The sequence below is a fragment of the Pleurodeles waltl genome, chromosome 6, assembly GCF_031143425.1.
Source record: "Pleurodeles waltl isolate 20211129_DDA chromosome 6, aPleWal1.hap1.20221129, whole genome shotgun sequence".
Lineage (NCBI taxonomy): Eukaryota > Metazoa > Chordata > Amphibia > Caudata > Salamandridae > Pleurodeles > Pleurodeles waltl.
This window is the reverse complement of record NC_090445.1, coordinates 1,062,621,540-1,062,641,598: the sequence shown is the minus strand read 5'-3', so window position 1 is coordinate 1,062,641,598 and position 20,059 is coordinate 1,062,621,540. Positions and strand designations below refer to the sequence as shown.

Genomic DNA, 20,059 nt, shown 5'->3' with positions numbered 1-20,059 from the left:
TAAAATATGTTTTCAATTTTTTTCAAGTTTAATAAACGGTTTACTTTTTCCTATACTTTTAGCATAGGGAGATCTCGGCCAGCAGGGTTCATATCTCTCAGCGGCAATCCACACCATTGCACAGTGCCCTGCCTAACATCATAGCAAAGAACACAAACTTCATAACAGTTCTCTGCTATTTCTTCTCCTACCTCAGGGTAAGGTTTTCAAGGGCTTCCAGTCACCTGTAGAATTTAATGGGTCTCCATCTCCTAGGCCATCTTTAATCTGTTCAACAACCTACCCAGACTGAAGCTCTCCAACCCCAGAATTAAAATTCAGCAAAAAGCAGATGACAATCAATTCTATCTGATTTCACCATCAACAACATCCTTAGGCTTTAGACATGTACCTGAAATTACATCCAACTAAAATACAAATTCATCTCCAAGCCAGCAACACCAGGAAAACCCAAATACAAGAATGGCGCATTGATATGAAGTTAGATTTACACAACTTACCACAACCACCAAATTGCACAGCTTCATCCTCAAGTGCAACTTCTAACTTAGGACCCACTGCACTAAGACAGACCTAACATCATGGTTCAAGCTATTACTTCTGTGAAAAGTCAAACCCTTCACCCCAGATGAAAACCTCAGAATTAGAGACCACATCCCTCCAGCCCTGATTGCCCAACACTTGGTCCCATTTCAAGTCTATATCAGTTCATCTTTAAGCTGCATCACATGCAGGGTAGTCACAACAGTACACCAGTTTCCTGTCAGGAACAAATCACTATATCTGAAGAGGCAGACAGAAAATCAAAGCTGCAACAGTGGCTTCCTCTGAATGCTCAGCCTGCCTCACACACCTTTCTTCCACTTTATCCAGCCCACCTCAATACACTTTATTTTCACCACCCCCTTACTTGAGCTTCACCTACACTTTCCTTCTACTTTGTCAAACACCATGCCTCTTTAGCACTTTCACTGCATTACCTCTCTTGGCCTCACTAACACTTCCCCAACTTCACCTACACATTCCTTGTATATTCGCACTCATCCAGTCATTTACGCTTTCCCTCAACGTCATTTAATCCACCTAACCTTTCCTTCTACCTTGACCTCCCTGCACACCTTCTTCACATCAGTCGGACTTTCCCTTCAACCTCATCTTGCCTCACCCAATTTCCCTCCACCTCTCAGCTTGTTCATCCTCACTTTACTCAGCAGAACACATGCATTTTCTCACCTCAGACACCCTCATCTACTTTATTCAACCATCTCACCACTTAAGTTCACACAAAGTGTACTACATTTCTCCTTGCCCCATCCACACATTCCTTTCAACTTCCCTAAGCCATCCACACTTGTGTCACTCTCACCTCAAAGCAGTATGTTCCATGACTCGTCTGAAGGATCTGATAAGGAACAACTCCACACTGGGTCCTAATAGTTAATGTCCATTTGTTTGTGGAACCGGATACTGCCTGCATCAAGAAGGCACCTATAGCATCTTTCCCCAGCAGCAAGATTCCTGAATCTCTGTGGAGGAAAGAAACAACATAAATCATTCTTCTTTCTATGCACTGGATGCTCTTCTGCACTAAATGAAAGCCTTAAACACCCCGTCAGGAGTGTGTAATCACTGTTGAATGCTAAGCCCTTCTTCCTTCTCCTCCTCGAGACTTGTGAAATGTCCCTTATTGACAGGGAGGGCACATTTATCTCTGTGCAGTGTGCAACCAGTGGCAATTACAAATCTGGGATCACTGCAAGTGGCTTGTCACCCTGAACCCACCCACACACTTCCATATCTAAGCCTCTTTTCTTTCCATGAGCGAATGGAGGAAGTAGCACTGTGTGAATCTAACTGCATAAGTGTTGTCAAGGTAATAAATAACCTGCACTTACTTTTCTTTCACAGCCCCTTTAACCTTTTTTTTGTGGGAAGATTTCAAATAATCTTGAAATCCATAAGGGGATGCAGAGATCAGAGAAAATACAAGGATCTACTCAAAGTGTTTTTTAGCGCTTTGACAACATTGTCAATCCTGAACCCTTGAATATTACAGTAGTTCCAGCAGGAAAGAAGCACAAAGTGCAAGCTTTCCTCTAAAAAATGAAGAACTGTATGCAGAATTTGGTGTTATCCACACAAAGTCCTACACATACCAGAATATATTTTTAACCTAATAATCTTCAGCCGGTTTGGCCTGCTGGTATTAACCTGGGGAAAATTGTGGTTGGTGCGTTAATCACTAAGGTATTCGCAATTACAATCCATGTGTAAAAAGAGGGTTTGTGCAGGGGCAAGCATTTTGGGCTGCTTGTATCTAAGTTCAGGGAGGACCTTGCCTGACAGTTCAAGCCTGACTGGTCCCCCTGGAGCAGGGTCAAGAATGATTTGCATATGGCTGGGTCCAAACTGAGGTTGCATGACATGCAAAATATTGATGGACTGGGGTGCAGCCCGAGTGATTACTGGTGGCTGAGATTTAATCAAACATTTAATCCATCACTTTTTTATATACTTTAGTGCAGGCTTTTCCAACAAGTAGCTTGTGAGATACTTGTACCTCTCCACATACCTGTAAGTGGATCTCCTGTGAGCCCAGCCTACTAAATTAGAAGTTTTCTTAGCTGAATGAATATATGCATAACTAAATTGAAAAAGTGTGTTTTGAGACAAAAATGTGTGCATTTTCAGAACTCATAAACTGATGTTTGGGAAAAATGACTCAATTTACAAAATATACTTAAAACTGATATTTGAGTGATAAATCATTCAGTGCTGGAGAGACATGTTACGAATATTATTACCTTGGTGCTGAGAATATGTATTACCCATTCCATATTGACAACGTTTTTTTTTACATTACTGTTGACAACCATGCTGATAAAGTGAGATAATTAATCCTTGTAATCTTGTATATATTGGCCATTAATGTCATGTTGTCTGATGTGGTCACTAAACCAACTCTAATAATATTAGTAGCTTGTGATGATTTTCACTGAATATAAGTAGCTCTTATTATAGAAAATGTTGGAGACCCCTACTAGTGTTTTGCTTTAAGTGGGACAGGTATACCCAAGTTTGGGCACCATCTACAGCAAAATAACAATGGACTGGGATGCAGCCTGGGTGATTACTAGTGGCTGAGATTAATTCAATCATTACATCTGTCACGTTTCTGTATACTGCATGTGGGTTGCCACTGACAGTATAATGGTCTATGATACAATAGACTGCTCAGTGAGGTCTTTAGAAGACGTTTTGGCTGGATTAGGGCCCTAATGATAACAAAAAACCTATTCAAGACTGGAAAGGTTTTATAAAACCAGAGTAAAACTTTAGGGCTTTGTGAACATTCAAATTGTGGAGGATCCTTCCAGCTTCTGATAAAAACTTTTAGAAAGGACACAGGAGAATATGTTTCCTGGTTTGAATTGTTGTGCGATTCCTATTATCATAATAATTAGATTGCATATTTAGGGCTGCAGCACCTCTGAATGTGGGCGACTCAGTCCACCCCACACTGTTTGGAAGCTGTCGGACTAATTCCTGGCTAGCAGCCGTTGCCCCACCAAACCCCAAATCAAGGAGGAGGTGATTTGTGGCAACGAAAACCAGAAAGGGAGCACCCTGCCTCACACTCCAGCCTGCAGTCCACCCCAATGCATCACAGTAAATGCAGTCAAAGTTAATTTTTTATCCATAAAGTAAACTGTAGTTTTTCAACTTAGTAGGTGCAGCAAGTGCTGTAAATCTCTGGTGACGTGTTTCTGGGTTCAGCACTTCATCAGCTGAGAGCAGCTTTGTCTGTGGGGTTGCTGCAAATGCTTCCAAATGTATTCTCAGGTTTATGTACCACTCACTGGCCCGCATGTGCTTAACCAGTGTGAGGCAGGGTGCTCCCTTTCTGGTTTTCGTGATTTGTGGCAAGCTAAACATGACATTCTGACTCCTCAGGGAAGTTGTGGAAACAAATCATACCCCTTTCACTCAGTTACTTACACAAGACAAGGCAGGACACAAGATGCAATCTGGATTTCAATGCATTTATTGAAGCAATTGCATCCTTGTGTAAAACACATGGCCTGTACGAATAAGGCAAATGAAACATAGTAATGTAATTAAAATGTCACTTACCCAGTGTACATCTGTTCGTGGCATCAGTCGCTGAAGATTCACATGTTGTGCATAGCCCGCCATCTGGTGTTGGGTCGGAGTGTTACAAGTTGTTTTTCTTCGAAGAAGTCTTTCGAGTCACGGGACCGAGGGACTCCTCCTCCTTGTCTCCATTGCGCATGGGCGTCGACTCCATCTTCGATTGTTTTCCCCGCAGAGGGTGAGGTAGGAGTTGTGTTGTAGAAATAGTGCCCATGCAATGGAGTGAATAAGTATGTACCTATTTAAGGTTTAAATAATATATTTACAAATGTACAAAGCTTAAGCTAACTTCCGAACGGCTACAGGCTCCCGGGGAGGCGGGTGGGCACATGTGAATCTTCAGCGACTGATGCCACGAACAGATGTACACTGGGTAAGTGACATTTTCAGTTCGATGGCATCTGTCGCTGTAGATACACATGTTGTGCATAGACTAGTAAGCAGTTATCTCCCCAAAAGCGGTGGCTCAGCCTGTAGGAGTGGAAGTATTTTGAAATAAGGTTCTTAAGACGGCTTGACCCACTGTGGCTTGTTGTGCGGATAGCACGTCTACACAGTAGTGCTTGGTGAACGTGTGAGGCGTAGACCATGTGGCTGCCTTACATATTTTGTGCATTGGAATATTTCCTAGAAAGGCCATGGTAGCGCCTTTCTTTCTGGTTGAGTGTGCCCTTGGTGTAATGGGCAGCTGTCTTTTTGCTTTAAGGTAGCAGATTTGGATGCACTTAACTATCCATCTGGCTATACCTTGTTTTGATATTGGGTTTCCTGCATGAGGTTTTTGGAATGCAATAAATAGTTGTTTAGTCTTTCTGATGTTTTTTGTTCTGTCAATGTAGTACATTAGTGCTCTTTTGACATCTAATGTATGTAGTGCCCTCTCAGCTACGGAATCTGGCTGTGGGAAGAACACTGGTAGTTCTACAGTTTGATTTAGGTGGAACGGTGAAATAACCTTTGGTAAAAATTTAGGATTGGTCCTTAGGACTACCTTATTTTTGTGTATTTGGATAAAAGGTTCTTGTATTGTAAACGCTTGAATTTCGCTTACTCTCCGTAGAGATGTGATGGCGATGAGAAATGCAACTTTCCAGGTTAGGAACTGTATTGCGCAAGAGTGCATGGGTTCAAAAGGTGGACCCATGAGTCTTGTTAAGACAACATTGAGGTTCCACGAAGGAACGGGTGGTGTCCTTGGTGGTATAATTCTTTTAAGGCCTTCCATAAATGCTTTAATGACCGGTATCCTAAATAGTGAAGTTGAATAGGTAATCTGCAGGTATGCAGATATTGCCGCAAGGTGTATTTTAATGGAAGAGAAAGCTAGGTTTGATTTTTGTAAGTGTAGCAAGTAACCCACTACATCCTTTGGAGATGCGTGTAATGGTTGGATTTGATTATGATGGCAGTAGCAAACAAACCTTTTCCATTTGCTTGCATAGCAGTGCCTAGTGGATGGTCTTCTAGCTTGCTTTATGACTTCCATACATTCTTGTGTAAGGTCTAAGTGTCCGAATTCTAGGATTTCAGGAGCCAGATTGCTAGATTCAGCGATGCTGGATCGGGATGCCTGATCTGTTGTTTGTGTTGTGTTAACAGATCTGGCCAGTTGGGCAATTTGATGTGGGGTACTACTGATAGGTCTAGCAGTGTTGTGTACCAGGGTTGCCTTTCCCATGTTGGTGCAATCAGTATGAGTTTGAGTTTGTTTTGACTCAATTTGTTTACTAGATATGGAAGGAGAGGGAGAGGGGGAAAAGCGTATGCAAATATCCCTAACCAGTTTATCCATAGGGCATTGCCTTGGGACTGCCTGTGTGGGTATCTGGATGCGAAGTTTTGGCATTTTGCGTTCTCTTTTGTTGCAAATAAGTCTATTTGAGGTGTTCCCCAGAGTTCGAAGTAAGTGTTTAGAATTTGGGGGTGAATTTCCCATTCGTGGACTTGTTGGTGATCTCGAGAGAGATTGTCTGCAAGTTGATTCTGGATCCCTGGAATAAACTGTGCTATTAGGCGAATGTGGTTGTGAATTGCCCATCGCCATATCTTTTGTGCTAGAAGGCTCAGCTGCGTTGAGTGTGTCCCCCCCTGTTTGTTTAGATAATACATTGTTGTCATGTTGTCTGTTTTGACAAGAATGTATTTGTGAGTTATGATTGGTTGGAATACTTTTAGTGCTTGAAAAACTGCTAGCAGTTCTAGGTGATTTATGTGCAGTTTTGTTTGATGTACGTCCCATTGTCCTTGTATGCTGTGTTGATCGAGGTGTGCTCCCCACCCCGTCATGGAAGCATCTGTTGTTATTACGTATTGTGGCACTGGGTCTTGGAAATTTATACTGTTCCACCATAGAAGCGAGAGGTATGTTTGGCGGTCTATCAACACCAGATCTAGAAGGTGACCCTGTGTTGTGACCATTGTGATGCTAGGCACTGTTGTAAGGGCCTCATGTGCAGTCTTGCGTTCGGGACAATGGCTATGCATGAGGACATCATGCTTAGGAGTTGTAATATCATTTTTGCCTGTATTCTTTGTGTTGGATACATGCGTTGTATGATTTTGTTGAAATTTTGAATTCTTTGTGGACTTGGAGTGGCTAACCCCTTTGATGTGTCTATTATGGCTCCTAGGTATTGTTGTACTTTGCACGGCAGAATGTGTGATTTTGCATAGTTGATGGTGAAACCGAGTTTGTAGAGGTTTTGTATGACCTGATTTGTGTGGTGTGAGCACCTTGTCAGTGAGTTGGTCTTGATTAGCCAGTCGTCTAGATACGGGAATACGTGTATCTGCTGCCTTCTGATGTGTGCAGCCACTACTGCTAGACATTTTGTAAAGACTCTTGGTGCGGTTGTTAAACCAAACGGCAATACTTTGAATTGGTAATGTATTCCTTTGAATACAAACCTGAGGTATTTCCTGTGCGACTGATGTATTGGTATGTGGAAATACGCGTCTTTGAGATCTAAGGTTGTCATGTAGTCCTGTTGCTTTAGCAATGGTAACACTTCTTGTAGCGTGACCATGTGAAAGTGTTCTGATTTGATGTAGGTGTTTAGTGTTCTGAGGTCTAGGATTGGTCTCAGTGTTTTGTCCTTTTTTGGTATTAGGAAGTACAGTGAATAAACTCCTGTGTTTATTTGTGTCTTTGGTACTAGTTCTATTGCGTTCTTTTGCAATAATGCTTGAACTTCTATTTCCAGAAGGTCTGAATGTTGTTTTGATAAATTCTGTGCTTTTGGTGGTATGTTTGGAGGGATTTGTAGAAATTCTATGCAATAACCATGTTGAATAATTGCTAAGACCCAAGTGTCTGTAGTTATTTCCTCCCATGCTTGGTAATACTGACCTATTCTTCCCCCCACTGGTGTTGTGTGGAGGGGATGAGTGACATGTGAGTCACTGTTTGGTTGTAGGGGTTTTGGGGCTTTGAAATTTTCCCCTATTCCTAGGGAATTGTCCTCTGTATTGGCCCCAAAAGCCTCCCCTTTGGTACTGTCCCTGGTAGCTGGACGGTGTTGCCTGTGAGGTGCTGGCTTGTGTGGCCTGACCCCGAAACCCCCCTCTAAAGGTTGTTTTGCGGAAGGTGCTGTAAGTGCCTCTGCTCTGCGGGGAGTAGAGTGCGCCCATGGCTTTAGCAGTGTCAGTGTCCTTTTTGAGTTTCTCAATTGCCGTGTCCACTTCTGGTCCGAACAGTTGTTTCTCATTGAATGGCATATTGAGCACTGCCTGCTGTATCTCTGGTTTAAAACCAGACGTTCGTAGCCATGCGTGCCTTCTTATAGTCACAGATGTGTTAATTGTTCTTGCAGCTGTGTCCGCTGCATCCATAGAGGAGCGTATCTGATTATTAGATATGTTCTGTCCTTCCTCAACCACCTGTTTCGCCCCTTTTTGTAGCTCTTTGGGTAGATGCTCAATGAGGTGTTGCATCTCGTCTCAATGGGCTCTGTCATAGCGCGCAAGTAGTGCTTGAGAGTTAGCGATGCGCCACTGGTTTGCAGCTTGTACTGCGATTCTCTTTCCGGCTGCATCGAACTTGCAGCTCTCTTTATCTGGGGGTGGTGCATCCCCAGATGTGTGGGAGTTGGCTCTCTTGCGAGCTGCTCCTACTACGACGGAATCTGGTGGCAGCTGTGAGGTGCTGAAAACTGTGGGAGGTGCTTTATATTTCTTTTCCACCCTTGGTGTTATTGCTCTACTCTTGACCGGCTCCTTGAAGATTTCCTTTGCGTGCCGAAGCATTCCTGGGAGCATAGGCAGGCTTTGGTAGGAGCTATGGGTGGAGGAGAGGGTGTTGAATAAGAAGTCATCCTCGACTGGTTCCGAGTGTAGGGACACGTTGTGGAACTCTGCTGCTCTAGCCACCACTTGTGAGTATGCTGTGCTATCTTCCGGTGGTGAGGGCTTTGTAGGATACGCCTCTGGACTGTTGTCCGACACTGGGGCGTCGTATAAGTCCCAAGCGTCTTGGTCCTGGTCACCTTGGCTCATGGTGGTGTGAGCCGGGGAATGTGATGGAGTTTGTGCCAGTGAAACGTTAGTTACAGGTGGCGGAGTTACCTTTTTCACCATTTTTGTTTGTGGTGCTTGGTCTGACTGAAACTCCAGTCTCCTTTTTCTCCTAATAGGGGGAAGGGTGCTTATTTTCCCTGTTCCTTCCTGTATAAAAATACGTTTCTGAGTGTGGTCCACTTCGGTGGATTGCAACTCTTCCTCAAATCTATGCTTTCGCATCTGAGAGGACAGTGATTGCTCCTCTGTATAGGAACCGGTAGTTGGGTCGGTTGCGGGTCGTTTTGGCACCAAAACCCTGTCTGTACTCTTTTTCGGCTCCGAGGTGACCTTCTTCTTTTTCGGAGTCGAACCCTCTCGGCGTCGATCTTCCTCGGTGCCTCTGTCTCTGCGTCGAGCAGTTTCGGCTCCGCTATCTCGGCGTCGATGTTTTTCAGCAGCACTTTCTCGGTCCCGAGAAGGCTGCGTGCCGGTGTCTCGACCGGAGTCGGACGATCTCGGCACTATTTCGCCCTTTTTCGGTGCCGATGGTCGGTCACCAAATTTATGGGTCGAGCCATGGCCTGGTGGCAGTGGCGTCCCCTGGGCCTTGTCACTTTTCTTGTGTGCTGGCTTCGACGTCTTACTCACAGTTTTTTGGTCGTCGAATTCCTCGGAGTCCGATTCATGGATCGAGAAGGTTTCTTCTTCCTCTTGTTCCTCGAACTCTCGGTGAGCTGTCGGCGTGGACGCCATCTGCAGTCTTCTGGCTCGACGGTCACAGAGTGTTTTTCGGGACCGGAACGCACGACAGGCCTCGCAAGTCTCTTCACTGTGCTCAGGCGACAGGCACAGGTTACAGACCAAATGTTGGTCTGTATACGGGTATTTGTTGTGGCATTTAGGACAGAAACGGAACGGGGTCTGTTCCATCAGCGTTGTTTTACATGCGGTCGGGCCGACCAGGCCCCGACGGGAGATCGAAAACTACCCCAAAGGGTACCGGAGCTCTTCACTCTTCGATTCGGTGTTGATTCTATCTAAGCCGATCCCGAACGCAACAATACCGACGTAATTTTTCCGATATTTAGCTAACTTTCCGTTCCGAAACCCGGAGCGAAAGGAACACGTCCGAACCCGATGGCGGGAAGAAAACAATCGAAGATGGAGTCGACGCCCATGCGCAATGGAGACAAGGAGGAGGAGTCCCTCGGTCCCGTGACTCGAAAGACTTCTTCGAAGAAAAACAACTTGTAACACTCCGACCCAACACCAGATGGCGGGCAATGCACAACATGTGTATCTACAGCGACAGATGCCATCGAACTCATAATTACAACCGAGTTAAAGAAGATAAACAACCACACCATTTTGCATGATTCTAGAAAGCCTAAAGATTCATGCTGAAACCCTATGTCTAGATCTAAGAGCATAGTGGTTGCAACCTTTCTGCCTGTACTGATCTAAGTGAGTAACCCTGACCCCATACCTGAATAGGATAGCAGGGGTTAGTCTGTTGTCTGGAGTGCGCCAGGATCAGCAATGCTGTTTGTAGTGTTTTACGTGTACCAGGACGGTCATGACAGGAATGTCATCTACCCTCCTTAGGCCTATGTGTTATTCATGCAATAACCCATACAGCGTTCAGAGAACAGTCCCGATGTAATGACTTGTCTTGTGGATAGGAACTGGCTTCTGGGCTGGCAATACGAGTTGGCATATCATGTACCGTACAAGGCAACCTTGGATAAGGCACAGCGTACATGTTGTATATTGGCTAATAAAATGTGAGCGTGAACTTAAAAAAATAAACACAACTAGCTAAAAGCAGACTTTGCTAAAAAAAAAAAATAGGAAAACTAATAAAATTGTACATGAATGTGAGAGACTCAGGCCACGGGCCTAATGCTAAAATAAGGGTGTCCAATCTAAGTGCTAAAGGGGTTCTCCAACAAAATAAAATTCTTATGTTTTCTGCCTTCTGAGAAGTAAATTGTCTTGCTATGAAAAAGATATTTTGAAGTCAGTCTCGGTTAATCCTAATCTAAACAATACATGATTTATAAACTATCACATGTGCAGCTAACGTTTTAATCAATAATACATTTTTTATGTTTTCACAGTGCATGGTATCCCATTCTGTGTATTCTTGCAGTATCTCCCTATGGGACTTGATGACGGTTCCATCAAGATGTCTCTTATGCTTTATATTGGAGATATATTTGAGCATCATTTAGAGTCATCTCAAAGAGGACTGAGCATCTTAGCCCCATTGCACTGGGTAAGGTATATTATGGGTTCACTTTAGAATATAATGTACTTGGAACTGGACTTTGTTCATCATATACTACACTCTTCTGTTCAAATCCAAATTCCCAGTACTCTAATTGTAAATCAACAAGGTGTATGCTCTATTACAGAATAACAGGAGATATTTATATTCATTGGGCCTAGTTTTAGTCCAAACAAACTTGAACCTTTGTCAGCCATGCCTTAATAATTGTTCTAATGTATGTCTTTCAATCACCTGAAAGACCAGGAAGACACTTTGTGGGGGAAAACCCACTCTGGGAGGTATAGGGAGTACTTATTCGGTACACACATGAACTGTAAATTACAGCTAGATAGGCAGCTGATCCACAATTCTATTTCTAGTAGAGCAGGCTCAATGAAGTAGGCTCCTAGTTTGTTGTTTAAAGCATTGAATAATGTGATTGTAATAAAATGAACTATTTTGCTTGCATCAGCAAAAGACTTCAGGGGTGAAAGGGTGTCTTTTTCTTCCATCATGCTCTGTAAACAATGTATTATCGAGACATTTCTGAAATGCAGGCAAGCTCCTATCTTGCTGCCAGTTTCTTTACCTGCTTTCACTGGGGTAGCCCACAACAAATACAAGAATATGGTTAAAGATTTAGGGTGGTGGGTGGAAGTCTTGAATTAATCTCAACCCCTGATAATTACTCCATACAAATTCCAGACCATTATTATTTTACCAACTATACTAGCCCAGACAGGGACCAGCCATATGCAAATAGCCTTGCTCCTGTTCCGACATGAACAGTCCAGGAAATGTCAGGATCAGTCCCGCCTACATTGGATTAGAATAAATACCTGATAGCTTTCAACCTTGCTGGCCCTCATCAGTTCGGTATTTGCTTAGGTTCAATGCAGTGAGAATGGGACTCAAGTCTGTGCATACCCTTCACAAAAAACAGAGACTAAGATTGACCTCAATCCCAACTCTCTAGTTATTCTTCAACTTCCCAGGGAGCAAGCCCCCCACTTCCGATCTACGTTTTGCCACATTAGTGCATGTGATAAAAGGTCTTCTGAAACTAACCTGCGGATACCGGCAAAAGACCAGACGGCTTCACTGAGTGCAGCTTCACTCTCTGGCAGGTGGGCTGTACTGCCACAGCTGCAGGCTCCTACAGCAGGGGTCACCCAACTTGGTCGGTCTGTAGGGAAAAAAAGAGACATAAAAACCAATCCAGATCTTGTGGCATCGTAACCAGGAACAAAAACAGACTGCTCAGACTCAGAATTTAGTAAGCGGTAAGAGGTGCACTCTTTAAGTCTGACTTCAGAGACAATATTTGTATTTATTAGTATTTACTATGTTACTTTGGGAATGTTGTCTAACTCTGTACTACCGCAGTACAAAGTGTGGGGTTTCAATGACAAAAAAACATAGAATAGTGGACAGACAGCAGTTATTCTGTTGTGGTTATAGACATAGCTAAATTTGGTTTGGATTTTTCTGACGTCATGTTTGACCGCAGATCATGAAGGTGTTCTGGCTTATTCCAGGATTGCACATGCGATCCATTATTCACCTGGTTTGTCCAGTCTGCACAACAAATTAACTTGGTGGAGAAGTGTACCATGTGCAGCAGATGGTATATGGTGCTCACCCATGCAAACGGGGCTAGGGAGACTGCACATGTATTCTGGCATAAGTACTCTTCTGGTAATGCAAAAAAAGAGCAAGATACCATTTGGGTTTTTCTGTCTTGTCCCCTGCTGCATATACATGGCATTTTGCCAGCCTACTCAAGGAGATTTTCAAGCTTGTGCAGCTCTGTGGAGACATGTTAACTGCTGAAGTCAGCAATGCAGAGATGACCCCACCACTATTCACCCCATTGGCCCAGGCACATGCCCAGATTTAAGCTGCCACTATCAACGCTGTGATTCCCTCTTCCATGACCTGCACCACAAGGGCAAGGCACACTAATGTCACATCCTCCTGGTCATGAGAAAGCTGTTAGATCTGTGTATGAGAAGTTCGAGGAACAGCATAGAATGGGTGCAGGGTCCTACTTATACAGATACCAGAAATGATCTGGTAGATCTTTTGCATGGCACCGGTGGGCAATAGTGCAGAATGATCAGGTTCAATAAGTATGCCTGTGACTCAGAGTTAGTGTTGCATGATCCACAGCTGTTATCTGGGTAGCTTTTTCCTAATGATACAGATGGTGTGTGTTCCCCAGAGGAACTGCAGATCACACCTACAGATTTTGCACCAGAACAAAGGAGTGTTTGCCATGCATATCCTGTGTTTATGGTCTTTGGATGTTGTGGTATGTTACGTACCATCCAGTTTCTAGATAGAAGAACACCTGATGAAGGCACTTTGCACTGGATGAACAATAGAACCTGCGCACTAGCACTGTGCACACTGATGCTCATGACCGAGGACTGTCTATTGTTATGCCAGCACAACTGCTTTTCTCTGGGTTTTATTCTGATGGGATTAAGAACTTCAACCTGCTTTGTGACCGCACTGGGAGGTACTGCCTACATATGCTTGTAGAGTGATGGCAGTGTCTGCTGAATTGAAGGAGTAATACACTGTTCACCATCAGAAATAAATTGTACTGGTTCAGTCAATAAATGGTATTGTTCAGAAAGGGAACAGGATAAATTGATCGGTTTGCCTTTTTCACAGCTTCTCCCCTTCTTGCCCCACCTCTGGCGAGGGAACAGATGTGGTGGTAAAAAAGTTATAATAATCGTTTAAACATCAGTTGATTTATGTAGAAAATAATTTGCATGGTAGTAAAGTGTGTTGATGACAGCCTTCACAGCAGAAGTATGGAAGATTGGGCACAGTACCAGTGCATTGTTCACATCTCTCTCCTTACAGCGTAAAGGCAAGAGCAATGCACTGAGCCTAAAAGAACTCACAGAAGCATGACAGGGTTCTCAGTATATACACATAGTTACTTACAAACGTCTCCATCATAATGTTGTTGGGTTTCAAAGCTGTGACAACGGTAGGCGCCTGAACGGAGGACCTTGCTGCGGATTGCCTTTTTCCGCACCAAGTTGAGGGAGCCGAAAGGATTTTCTTGTGCTGAGTCACTGGTGCTATTCCTGCTGTATCGCTCTGTCTTTTCTTCCTAAAATGAGAACCAGAAAAGAAAGGACTTGCTTTCCTGCTAATGCTCACTTCTGTGGGTTTCCTCAGAAGGATGTTACCCATGGTGGATAATATTAACATCATCAAGGATTTTCAAGGGATGACACTGTATTCCAATAAGGTTGAGAATAAAAAGCTAATGAATTGGCAAGTATCAAGATGTCACTTTTTCCCTAACATCCTACCGGAGGAAGATTTTACAATGTGGCTGTGTACAAGCCTTATCTTCCTGATAAACATCAAATCCCAAACACTGCAGTGACACACTGTCAGAAGTGGTCTTCTTTCTGAACACTTATCGCTATCATGCATTAAATAACCAAACAGGCCTTCAAGACCCCACAACTTGTACTTCCAACACTGGTATAGACATTTTAATCACTTTAACAGACCTTAAGGTCTATGTGGACACCACTTTTCTTTAACACCTCTTTCTTCCACTCAGGTTATAAGCATGACAATCATCGCAATACATCGTTTTGCTCCCATTATAGCAGGGGTCAACTGCTGTACCACTTTCTGCATTGAAATCCTCAACTTTGTCCTATGTGTTCAAACAATGGTACACAAAATTCTCTTGATGGAGGACTTTAATGTATGCATTGGTATTATCCTTTCACATGCACACTGTTGAAGCAGGAGTCCCCCTGCAAAAATATATGCTTTTGGAATTTTTTACATAGCACTGAGGAATAAACAGAAACAGAGATTTAAGTTACATTCCAAGTGTGTTTTACTCTGCTGAACCACTGAGAACGGGAAGACGTCAGCTACAGCTACCTGGGGCGATCAGCAGAAGTCTTTTCAGAGAGGTCCACTACTGCGATTTTATTAAAGCCACATTCCACATTACCAAATGAATAATCTATTACACGTTATTACGCTTACTAGTAATCACAGTGAGGGGAAATCATCCTCCCAGAGATTTCTGATGAGGATAAATATCTCATGTGTCATCAACACAGAACTAAAAATACAACGTGCCGAGGGCCTTGTGAAAATTAAAGCTTTATAACCTTCCCTGAAGAAGGTCAGTCAGCTGACTGAGAATGCCAGCAAAGAGACTATAAACTGTTTTAAAATTCGGCCATTAAACATAAATTGTTAACATCTGTGGGTTGAAAATCAAAGGCACAGTAATTCCCTACTTAGCCTCCTCATTTCAACATTTGTCTCAGATTTTATTCTGCACAGAAAGTTGTGCAATGACTCTCCTGGCAAATGCTCTAGATGTTTTAGTACAGGTTGTGCCCAAGCACACTGCCTCTGGTCACCTAAAGTGAGATGACTTTTAACACGAGTGACTACCACCCCCATGCCAAGGTCATGGCACGACTGATGGTTGGTGGCAATTCAATGAATGTTGTAGAGTACAGGCATTTTAATGGCACCCCAAGTTGGAATGGCTGCCTACTGGCTTCTGGTTAATCTCTAAAGTGTGTCATGACTGGACTCCTCACTTCCCTTACAGTGTGAGGTGTGTGTATAACATGGTGTGGTGTACATGAGGGATTGAGGTTGGGAGCACCGAGTACATGTTAGACCCATGAAAGGTATGTTAGATAGTATAGGCCTTTAGGTAGTTCTCTACCTCCCTGCATATGCCTGAGCTGCTCATTCCTTGCTTATTTCGTGCTCAGCTCACTGTAGCCAAGTAGTTGTGTGTCCTGTTCAGATTAACAAAACCTTCAACGTAAGAGGAGAGGGCTATTTGTGCTTAACTCATGTGAACAAACCATTTGGGCAGGTCGACTTGTGACTTGACAGAAGCAACAACCCCACAAATGCAATAGCCAGGGGTAAATACATTGCTTTCACTCCCCCATACTGCTGCCATTATCAGCTGCCACTGTTTAAAAACACCAGCTGCCTCTACGAGCAATATTGTAAAATATTCAAGTTCACTTTTGACTTCAAGCAGAGGTTCTGTGGAACGGCCTAGCGAAAGGCTGGACCAAGGGCATCGTCCTGCGAAAGAGGGTTGGGACCAAACTCAAATGAGGAGAAACACCTGTGCCATTGTCACCTGACATGAAGAAAGTAAACTGCTCTGTGTACGTAAAGCCTCCCCGAATCAGCTCAAGGACTCTGATCTGAATACTGCTGTGTTCGCTACTCTTTCTTAATGTAGCTTCTGTTTCTCTTTACCGTTGCTTATTCTCTATCGTTTGCTTTCTCTCTCTATTCCCAAGACCAATGCTCTTGCTCTCTACAATTTTTTTTCTTCTTACTCAGTCGTTGCCCTTGTCTTCATTTTCAGTATTTTTGTATGAATTTTATAACTCACTCCTTATATAAGTTCTCTTACCACAACTTTTAAAGTATTTTCCCTGCTCCCACCTTTCCTTTGTACGTTTTCCTTATTGTGAACTCATCTCCTTGTTTTTTACTGCTCACTTGTAAATATGTTTTGTAGCTGCAATGATCTCTTGTAAAGCTACGTCTTGGTGCATCATTACAGTGACTTACATGTAAAGTTGACCATTTACTACGCAGTACTCTAATACTTGTAAATATTTCTTTCACCTGCAGTGATTCTATGTACGTATGTTTATTGATGCCCTATTATTGTACTTCTGTAATTCCTTTAACTGTGAAGTAGTCTAACGACTTTGGGGAAGTTTCACGTTTTATAAAGCTACCAAATAATAATACAAATTATAGTAATGATGGCTGCTGTCACAGGATTCTCCTCAAAACTGGGGTTTTACTGCTTGTATCATCACAATGGGAATGCTGAGCTCTCCTAACTCCACAGTTATCTGAGAGAATGGACCTGACCGTTGCAATATCTACTGCTAAGAGTGCACAAGAAGAACAAAATGCTGCATCAATGTGTTCTCAACAGTGCTGCTCAGACCCCCTGTGGCTCTTGTCCTCATGCTGCAGCGTTAAACACTGGTGTTGTGCACTACTAAATGCACATTATTTTTTAGCAACTCCTTAGACTTACCAAAACAAATCGCTTTCCCAGGTACAATTCACGGTACAAGTGTCCCAACTCCACTGAATTAACATCATATTTTTTCCTCTAAATATTTATTTACTGCAGTGCTCAAATTGAGCCGATGGTTTCCGGTGTGGGCTCCGGCACTTTTTTTTGAGGGCCGACACTTATTTTTCTGTCTCAAGAATTTACTGCGAGCAAAAGACACATTATAGGCAACACAGAGGAAGAGTAAAAAAGAAAAAGTGTCACAAAGGGAGAAAGCAAAAAGCTACAAGAGTGAGCTGAAGTAGCAGGGAGTGGCTTTAAATGGATTGAAGAGGACCGAGATGGCGTCAGGATTACTCTGCCTCAGTATTCTGTGCTTGCACATTTAATTACTGCAGCCGCTTGTTTGAGTGGAGAGCTTTGGGAACCAGCACGTTTTTATTTACAAATTAAGCACTGATTTACTGCTCACCTCGACAAATCACAGCCTGATCACGCTCGAAAATATGAACCAAGTCTCTAACACATTCCTTCTCACCAGCAAGTATTACCCACACAAACCTATGTTTAGACTCATCAAGAAAGTAAACTACGTTGGCTTCCGTAATCTATTCTAATAATCTGCAGAAACACTCCTCCTAGTAAAAGGTGACTCCAAAGTTTTTACTCACCACCATTCAAACATTATTAAACTTTGTTGTGTCCATACAGAAGATGCAGCAACAATCAAAAAAATGTCTCAAAAAATGGAACACTGTCTAGGCTAATTCAACACAAGACAGAATACCAGCTCAGATTAAGACGCACTGAAAAAACTGTAAAACAAAGCATTTAAAAAAGAGACAGAAACAAAGGAATGTAACCAATTGCTTATGATTACATAGGGATGGGGTTTTACTGTAAATTTCATCCTGAAGTATGGAATATATTTCTGAAAACCTTTTATTTCTTTCTGTTTTCTGTTAAGCGCTGCAAACTACCTAGGAAGGTGCAGACCCCTTCGGTTTAGGATTAATTAGAGCAGCGTCCACAAAAATGTAGGGTCACTAGACCTAAACCATAACAAAAGGTAGGCACATGGTATACAGCCTAAGAAGCGGAAAAAGTCAAAAGGCGACCCAATAAAATGACAAAGAATGGTATTGGGCATTTTACTAGCTTCTTGTAAAGGTAGGATTAGATTGTGGTTGGCAGTTCATAGACCTGGAAGTTAGATAAGGAAGAGACAATGCAAGCAAGATGAGGGAAAAGGAACGTCGGCAGGTCATCTATTGATCTGCCATCCACTTTGTGTCTAAAGCATAGACACAGCGGGATATGGCCGAGGTCTAGATGTCCAAGTACATCAATTCACCAAAATGCCAGGTGTAGCAGAAGTGACATCACACGCCCTTTGAACTTCAGTTTCACTCACACGCACATGCTTACACAAACACATGCATTCACACTAAGACACGCTCTTTCTCTGATGAAAACACACATTCACCCGTAACCACGCACACCACATGCATTCGAAAGCATTTTTACTTACCCTAGCTATCAGGGAAGGTCATATTCCAGCTAATTGTACCCCACTTTTTATTACACTATTATTGAATAATGAACCATTATTCAATATTAGTGTAATAAAAAACACAGAGAAACAAAGAGAGTGGAGCTCCAAACGACATCTATAAGAACGGGCTGTCACTGTGTTCCTGGCACTGACTTTGCCACCTCTGAGGCCAAGGGTCACGAAAGCAGTACCAGGGGTCGCAAGGGGCAAGCCAGGGGTTGCAGCTGCGATCCCTGGTGACCCCTAAATGACGTCCGTGACATTACTATAGGAAACTTTATGGACTGTTAATGATTTTTATCACCAACAACTCCGACACTCTTCCTTTACCCTGGACTGGGTGTGCTACTTGACAACAGTCTTTCCATACGTCAATAAAACACTGTCTCTATATCTGCCTTCCACCGTATCTGCCAGTATCGAGGTGTCCTTCTCCTCCTTCACCTCACACAGAAAATTGACATCATACTCGCAGTGGTGACATCCTGCATTGACTACTGCAATCGCCTCTACATCAGCCTCCCAAATAATCTTTTTCTAAGACTACAGCAGGCCCATAATCATGCTACCTGCCTCCCCCAGACAATATTTCACCTGCTCCAGGCCACATGTGAAAGTGAAAGAAAGAGCCAACTTCAAATTTTCTAATTAAATAAGGCATTTTGGAGAAAGGAGGATCGAGTGTGAATATAAACCCAATTTTAGGAACTCTCAACAGTTTGAGGTAATTGTGTTCACCATAAAGTAGCGGAACAGACGTGGTCTTCTGTTACGTTTTTATTTGTACAACAAGGATGTTTTGACCACGATTAAATGTCATTATTGCCTCTTCTTTAGTATGTTTTAATGGGCAAGGATACACATAAACAAGAAATTAACTATCAGTTAACTAATATTTCGGGACAAAGAAGACATCTGCCTCAATTACACTAAAACAGAGGTACTATTTGTCGTAAACTGCTTAAGTCGCCACGAGTAAAGTTCAGAACTCTCGAGTTGGCTTGACGGACAAATGATATTTAATCAAGTACATACAAAGGCAAACTGCCCAATCACTGACCAGATCCTACTGACCATTAAACATACAAAAGGAGAAAACAATATAGAATACATGCACGGCACTGCAAATACAAGCCTAAGACGCTGCTGATGGAAGAAGTGACACAGAAAGAGCTATGTGACCCTTTATTTGGTCCTGCTGCCCTGACAAAACCAGTACCTCTATCCAAAAATGTAAAAACCCTGCTGTCCTGTTTAAATCTTGTAAGGATTTGGAGTGTTCTATATGGTATGGCTGTGTAGCCCTACTGTGCAGTACACTCACAAATACCATCTTGGGTCCAGTCAGGTATGTTTACTTACTTAAGGTCAACCTTAGGTAGCTCTGGCTGCAAGCAGTAAGGCTTAGTAAAGAAAAAAAAGTGTAAAGCATTTAACTATACCAAACAACAGAATAAGAAAGTCACAGGACACGGAATAAACAAGACAC

At 42.9% G+C, this 20,059-nt stretch overlaps 1 protein-coding gene across 4 annotated transcripts in view; it reads right to left on the bottom strand.

Moving 5' to 3' along the window:
* Positions 1-20,059, bottom strand: part of SH2D5 (SH2 domain containing 5) — a 195,693-nt gene that overhangs the window by 8,759 nt on the left and 166,875 nt on the right. For all 4 annotated transcript variants that reach the window (XM_069240028.1, XM_069240032.1, XM_069240027.1 and 1 more), the window contains 3 exons: positions 13,889-14,060; positions 11,993-12,110; positions 1,367-1,526 (listed from right to left, as the gene is read on the bottom strand). In XM_069240028.1, the coding sequence (XP_069096129.1) occupies positions 1,367-1,526; positions 11,993-12,110; positions 13,889-14,060 (450 nt within the window). The remainder of the gene's footprint in view (positions 1-1,366; positions 1,527-11,992; positions 12,111-13,888; positions 14,061-20,059) is intronic.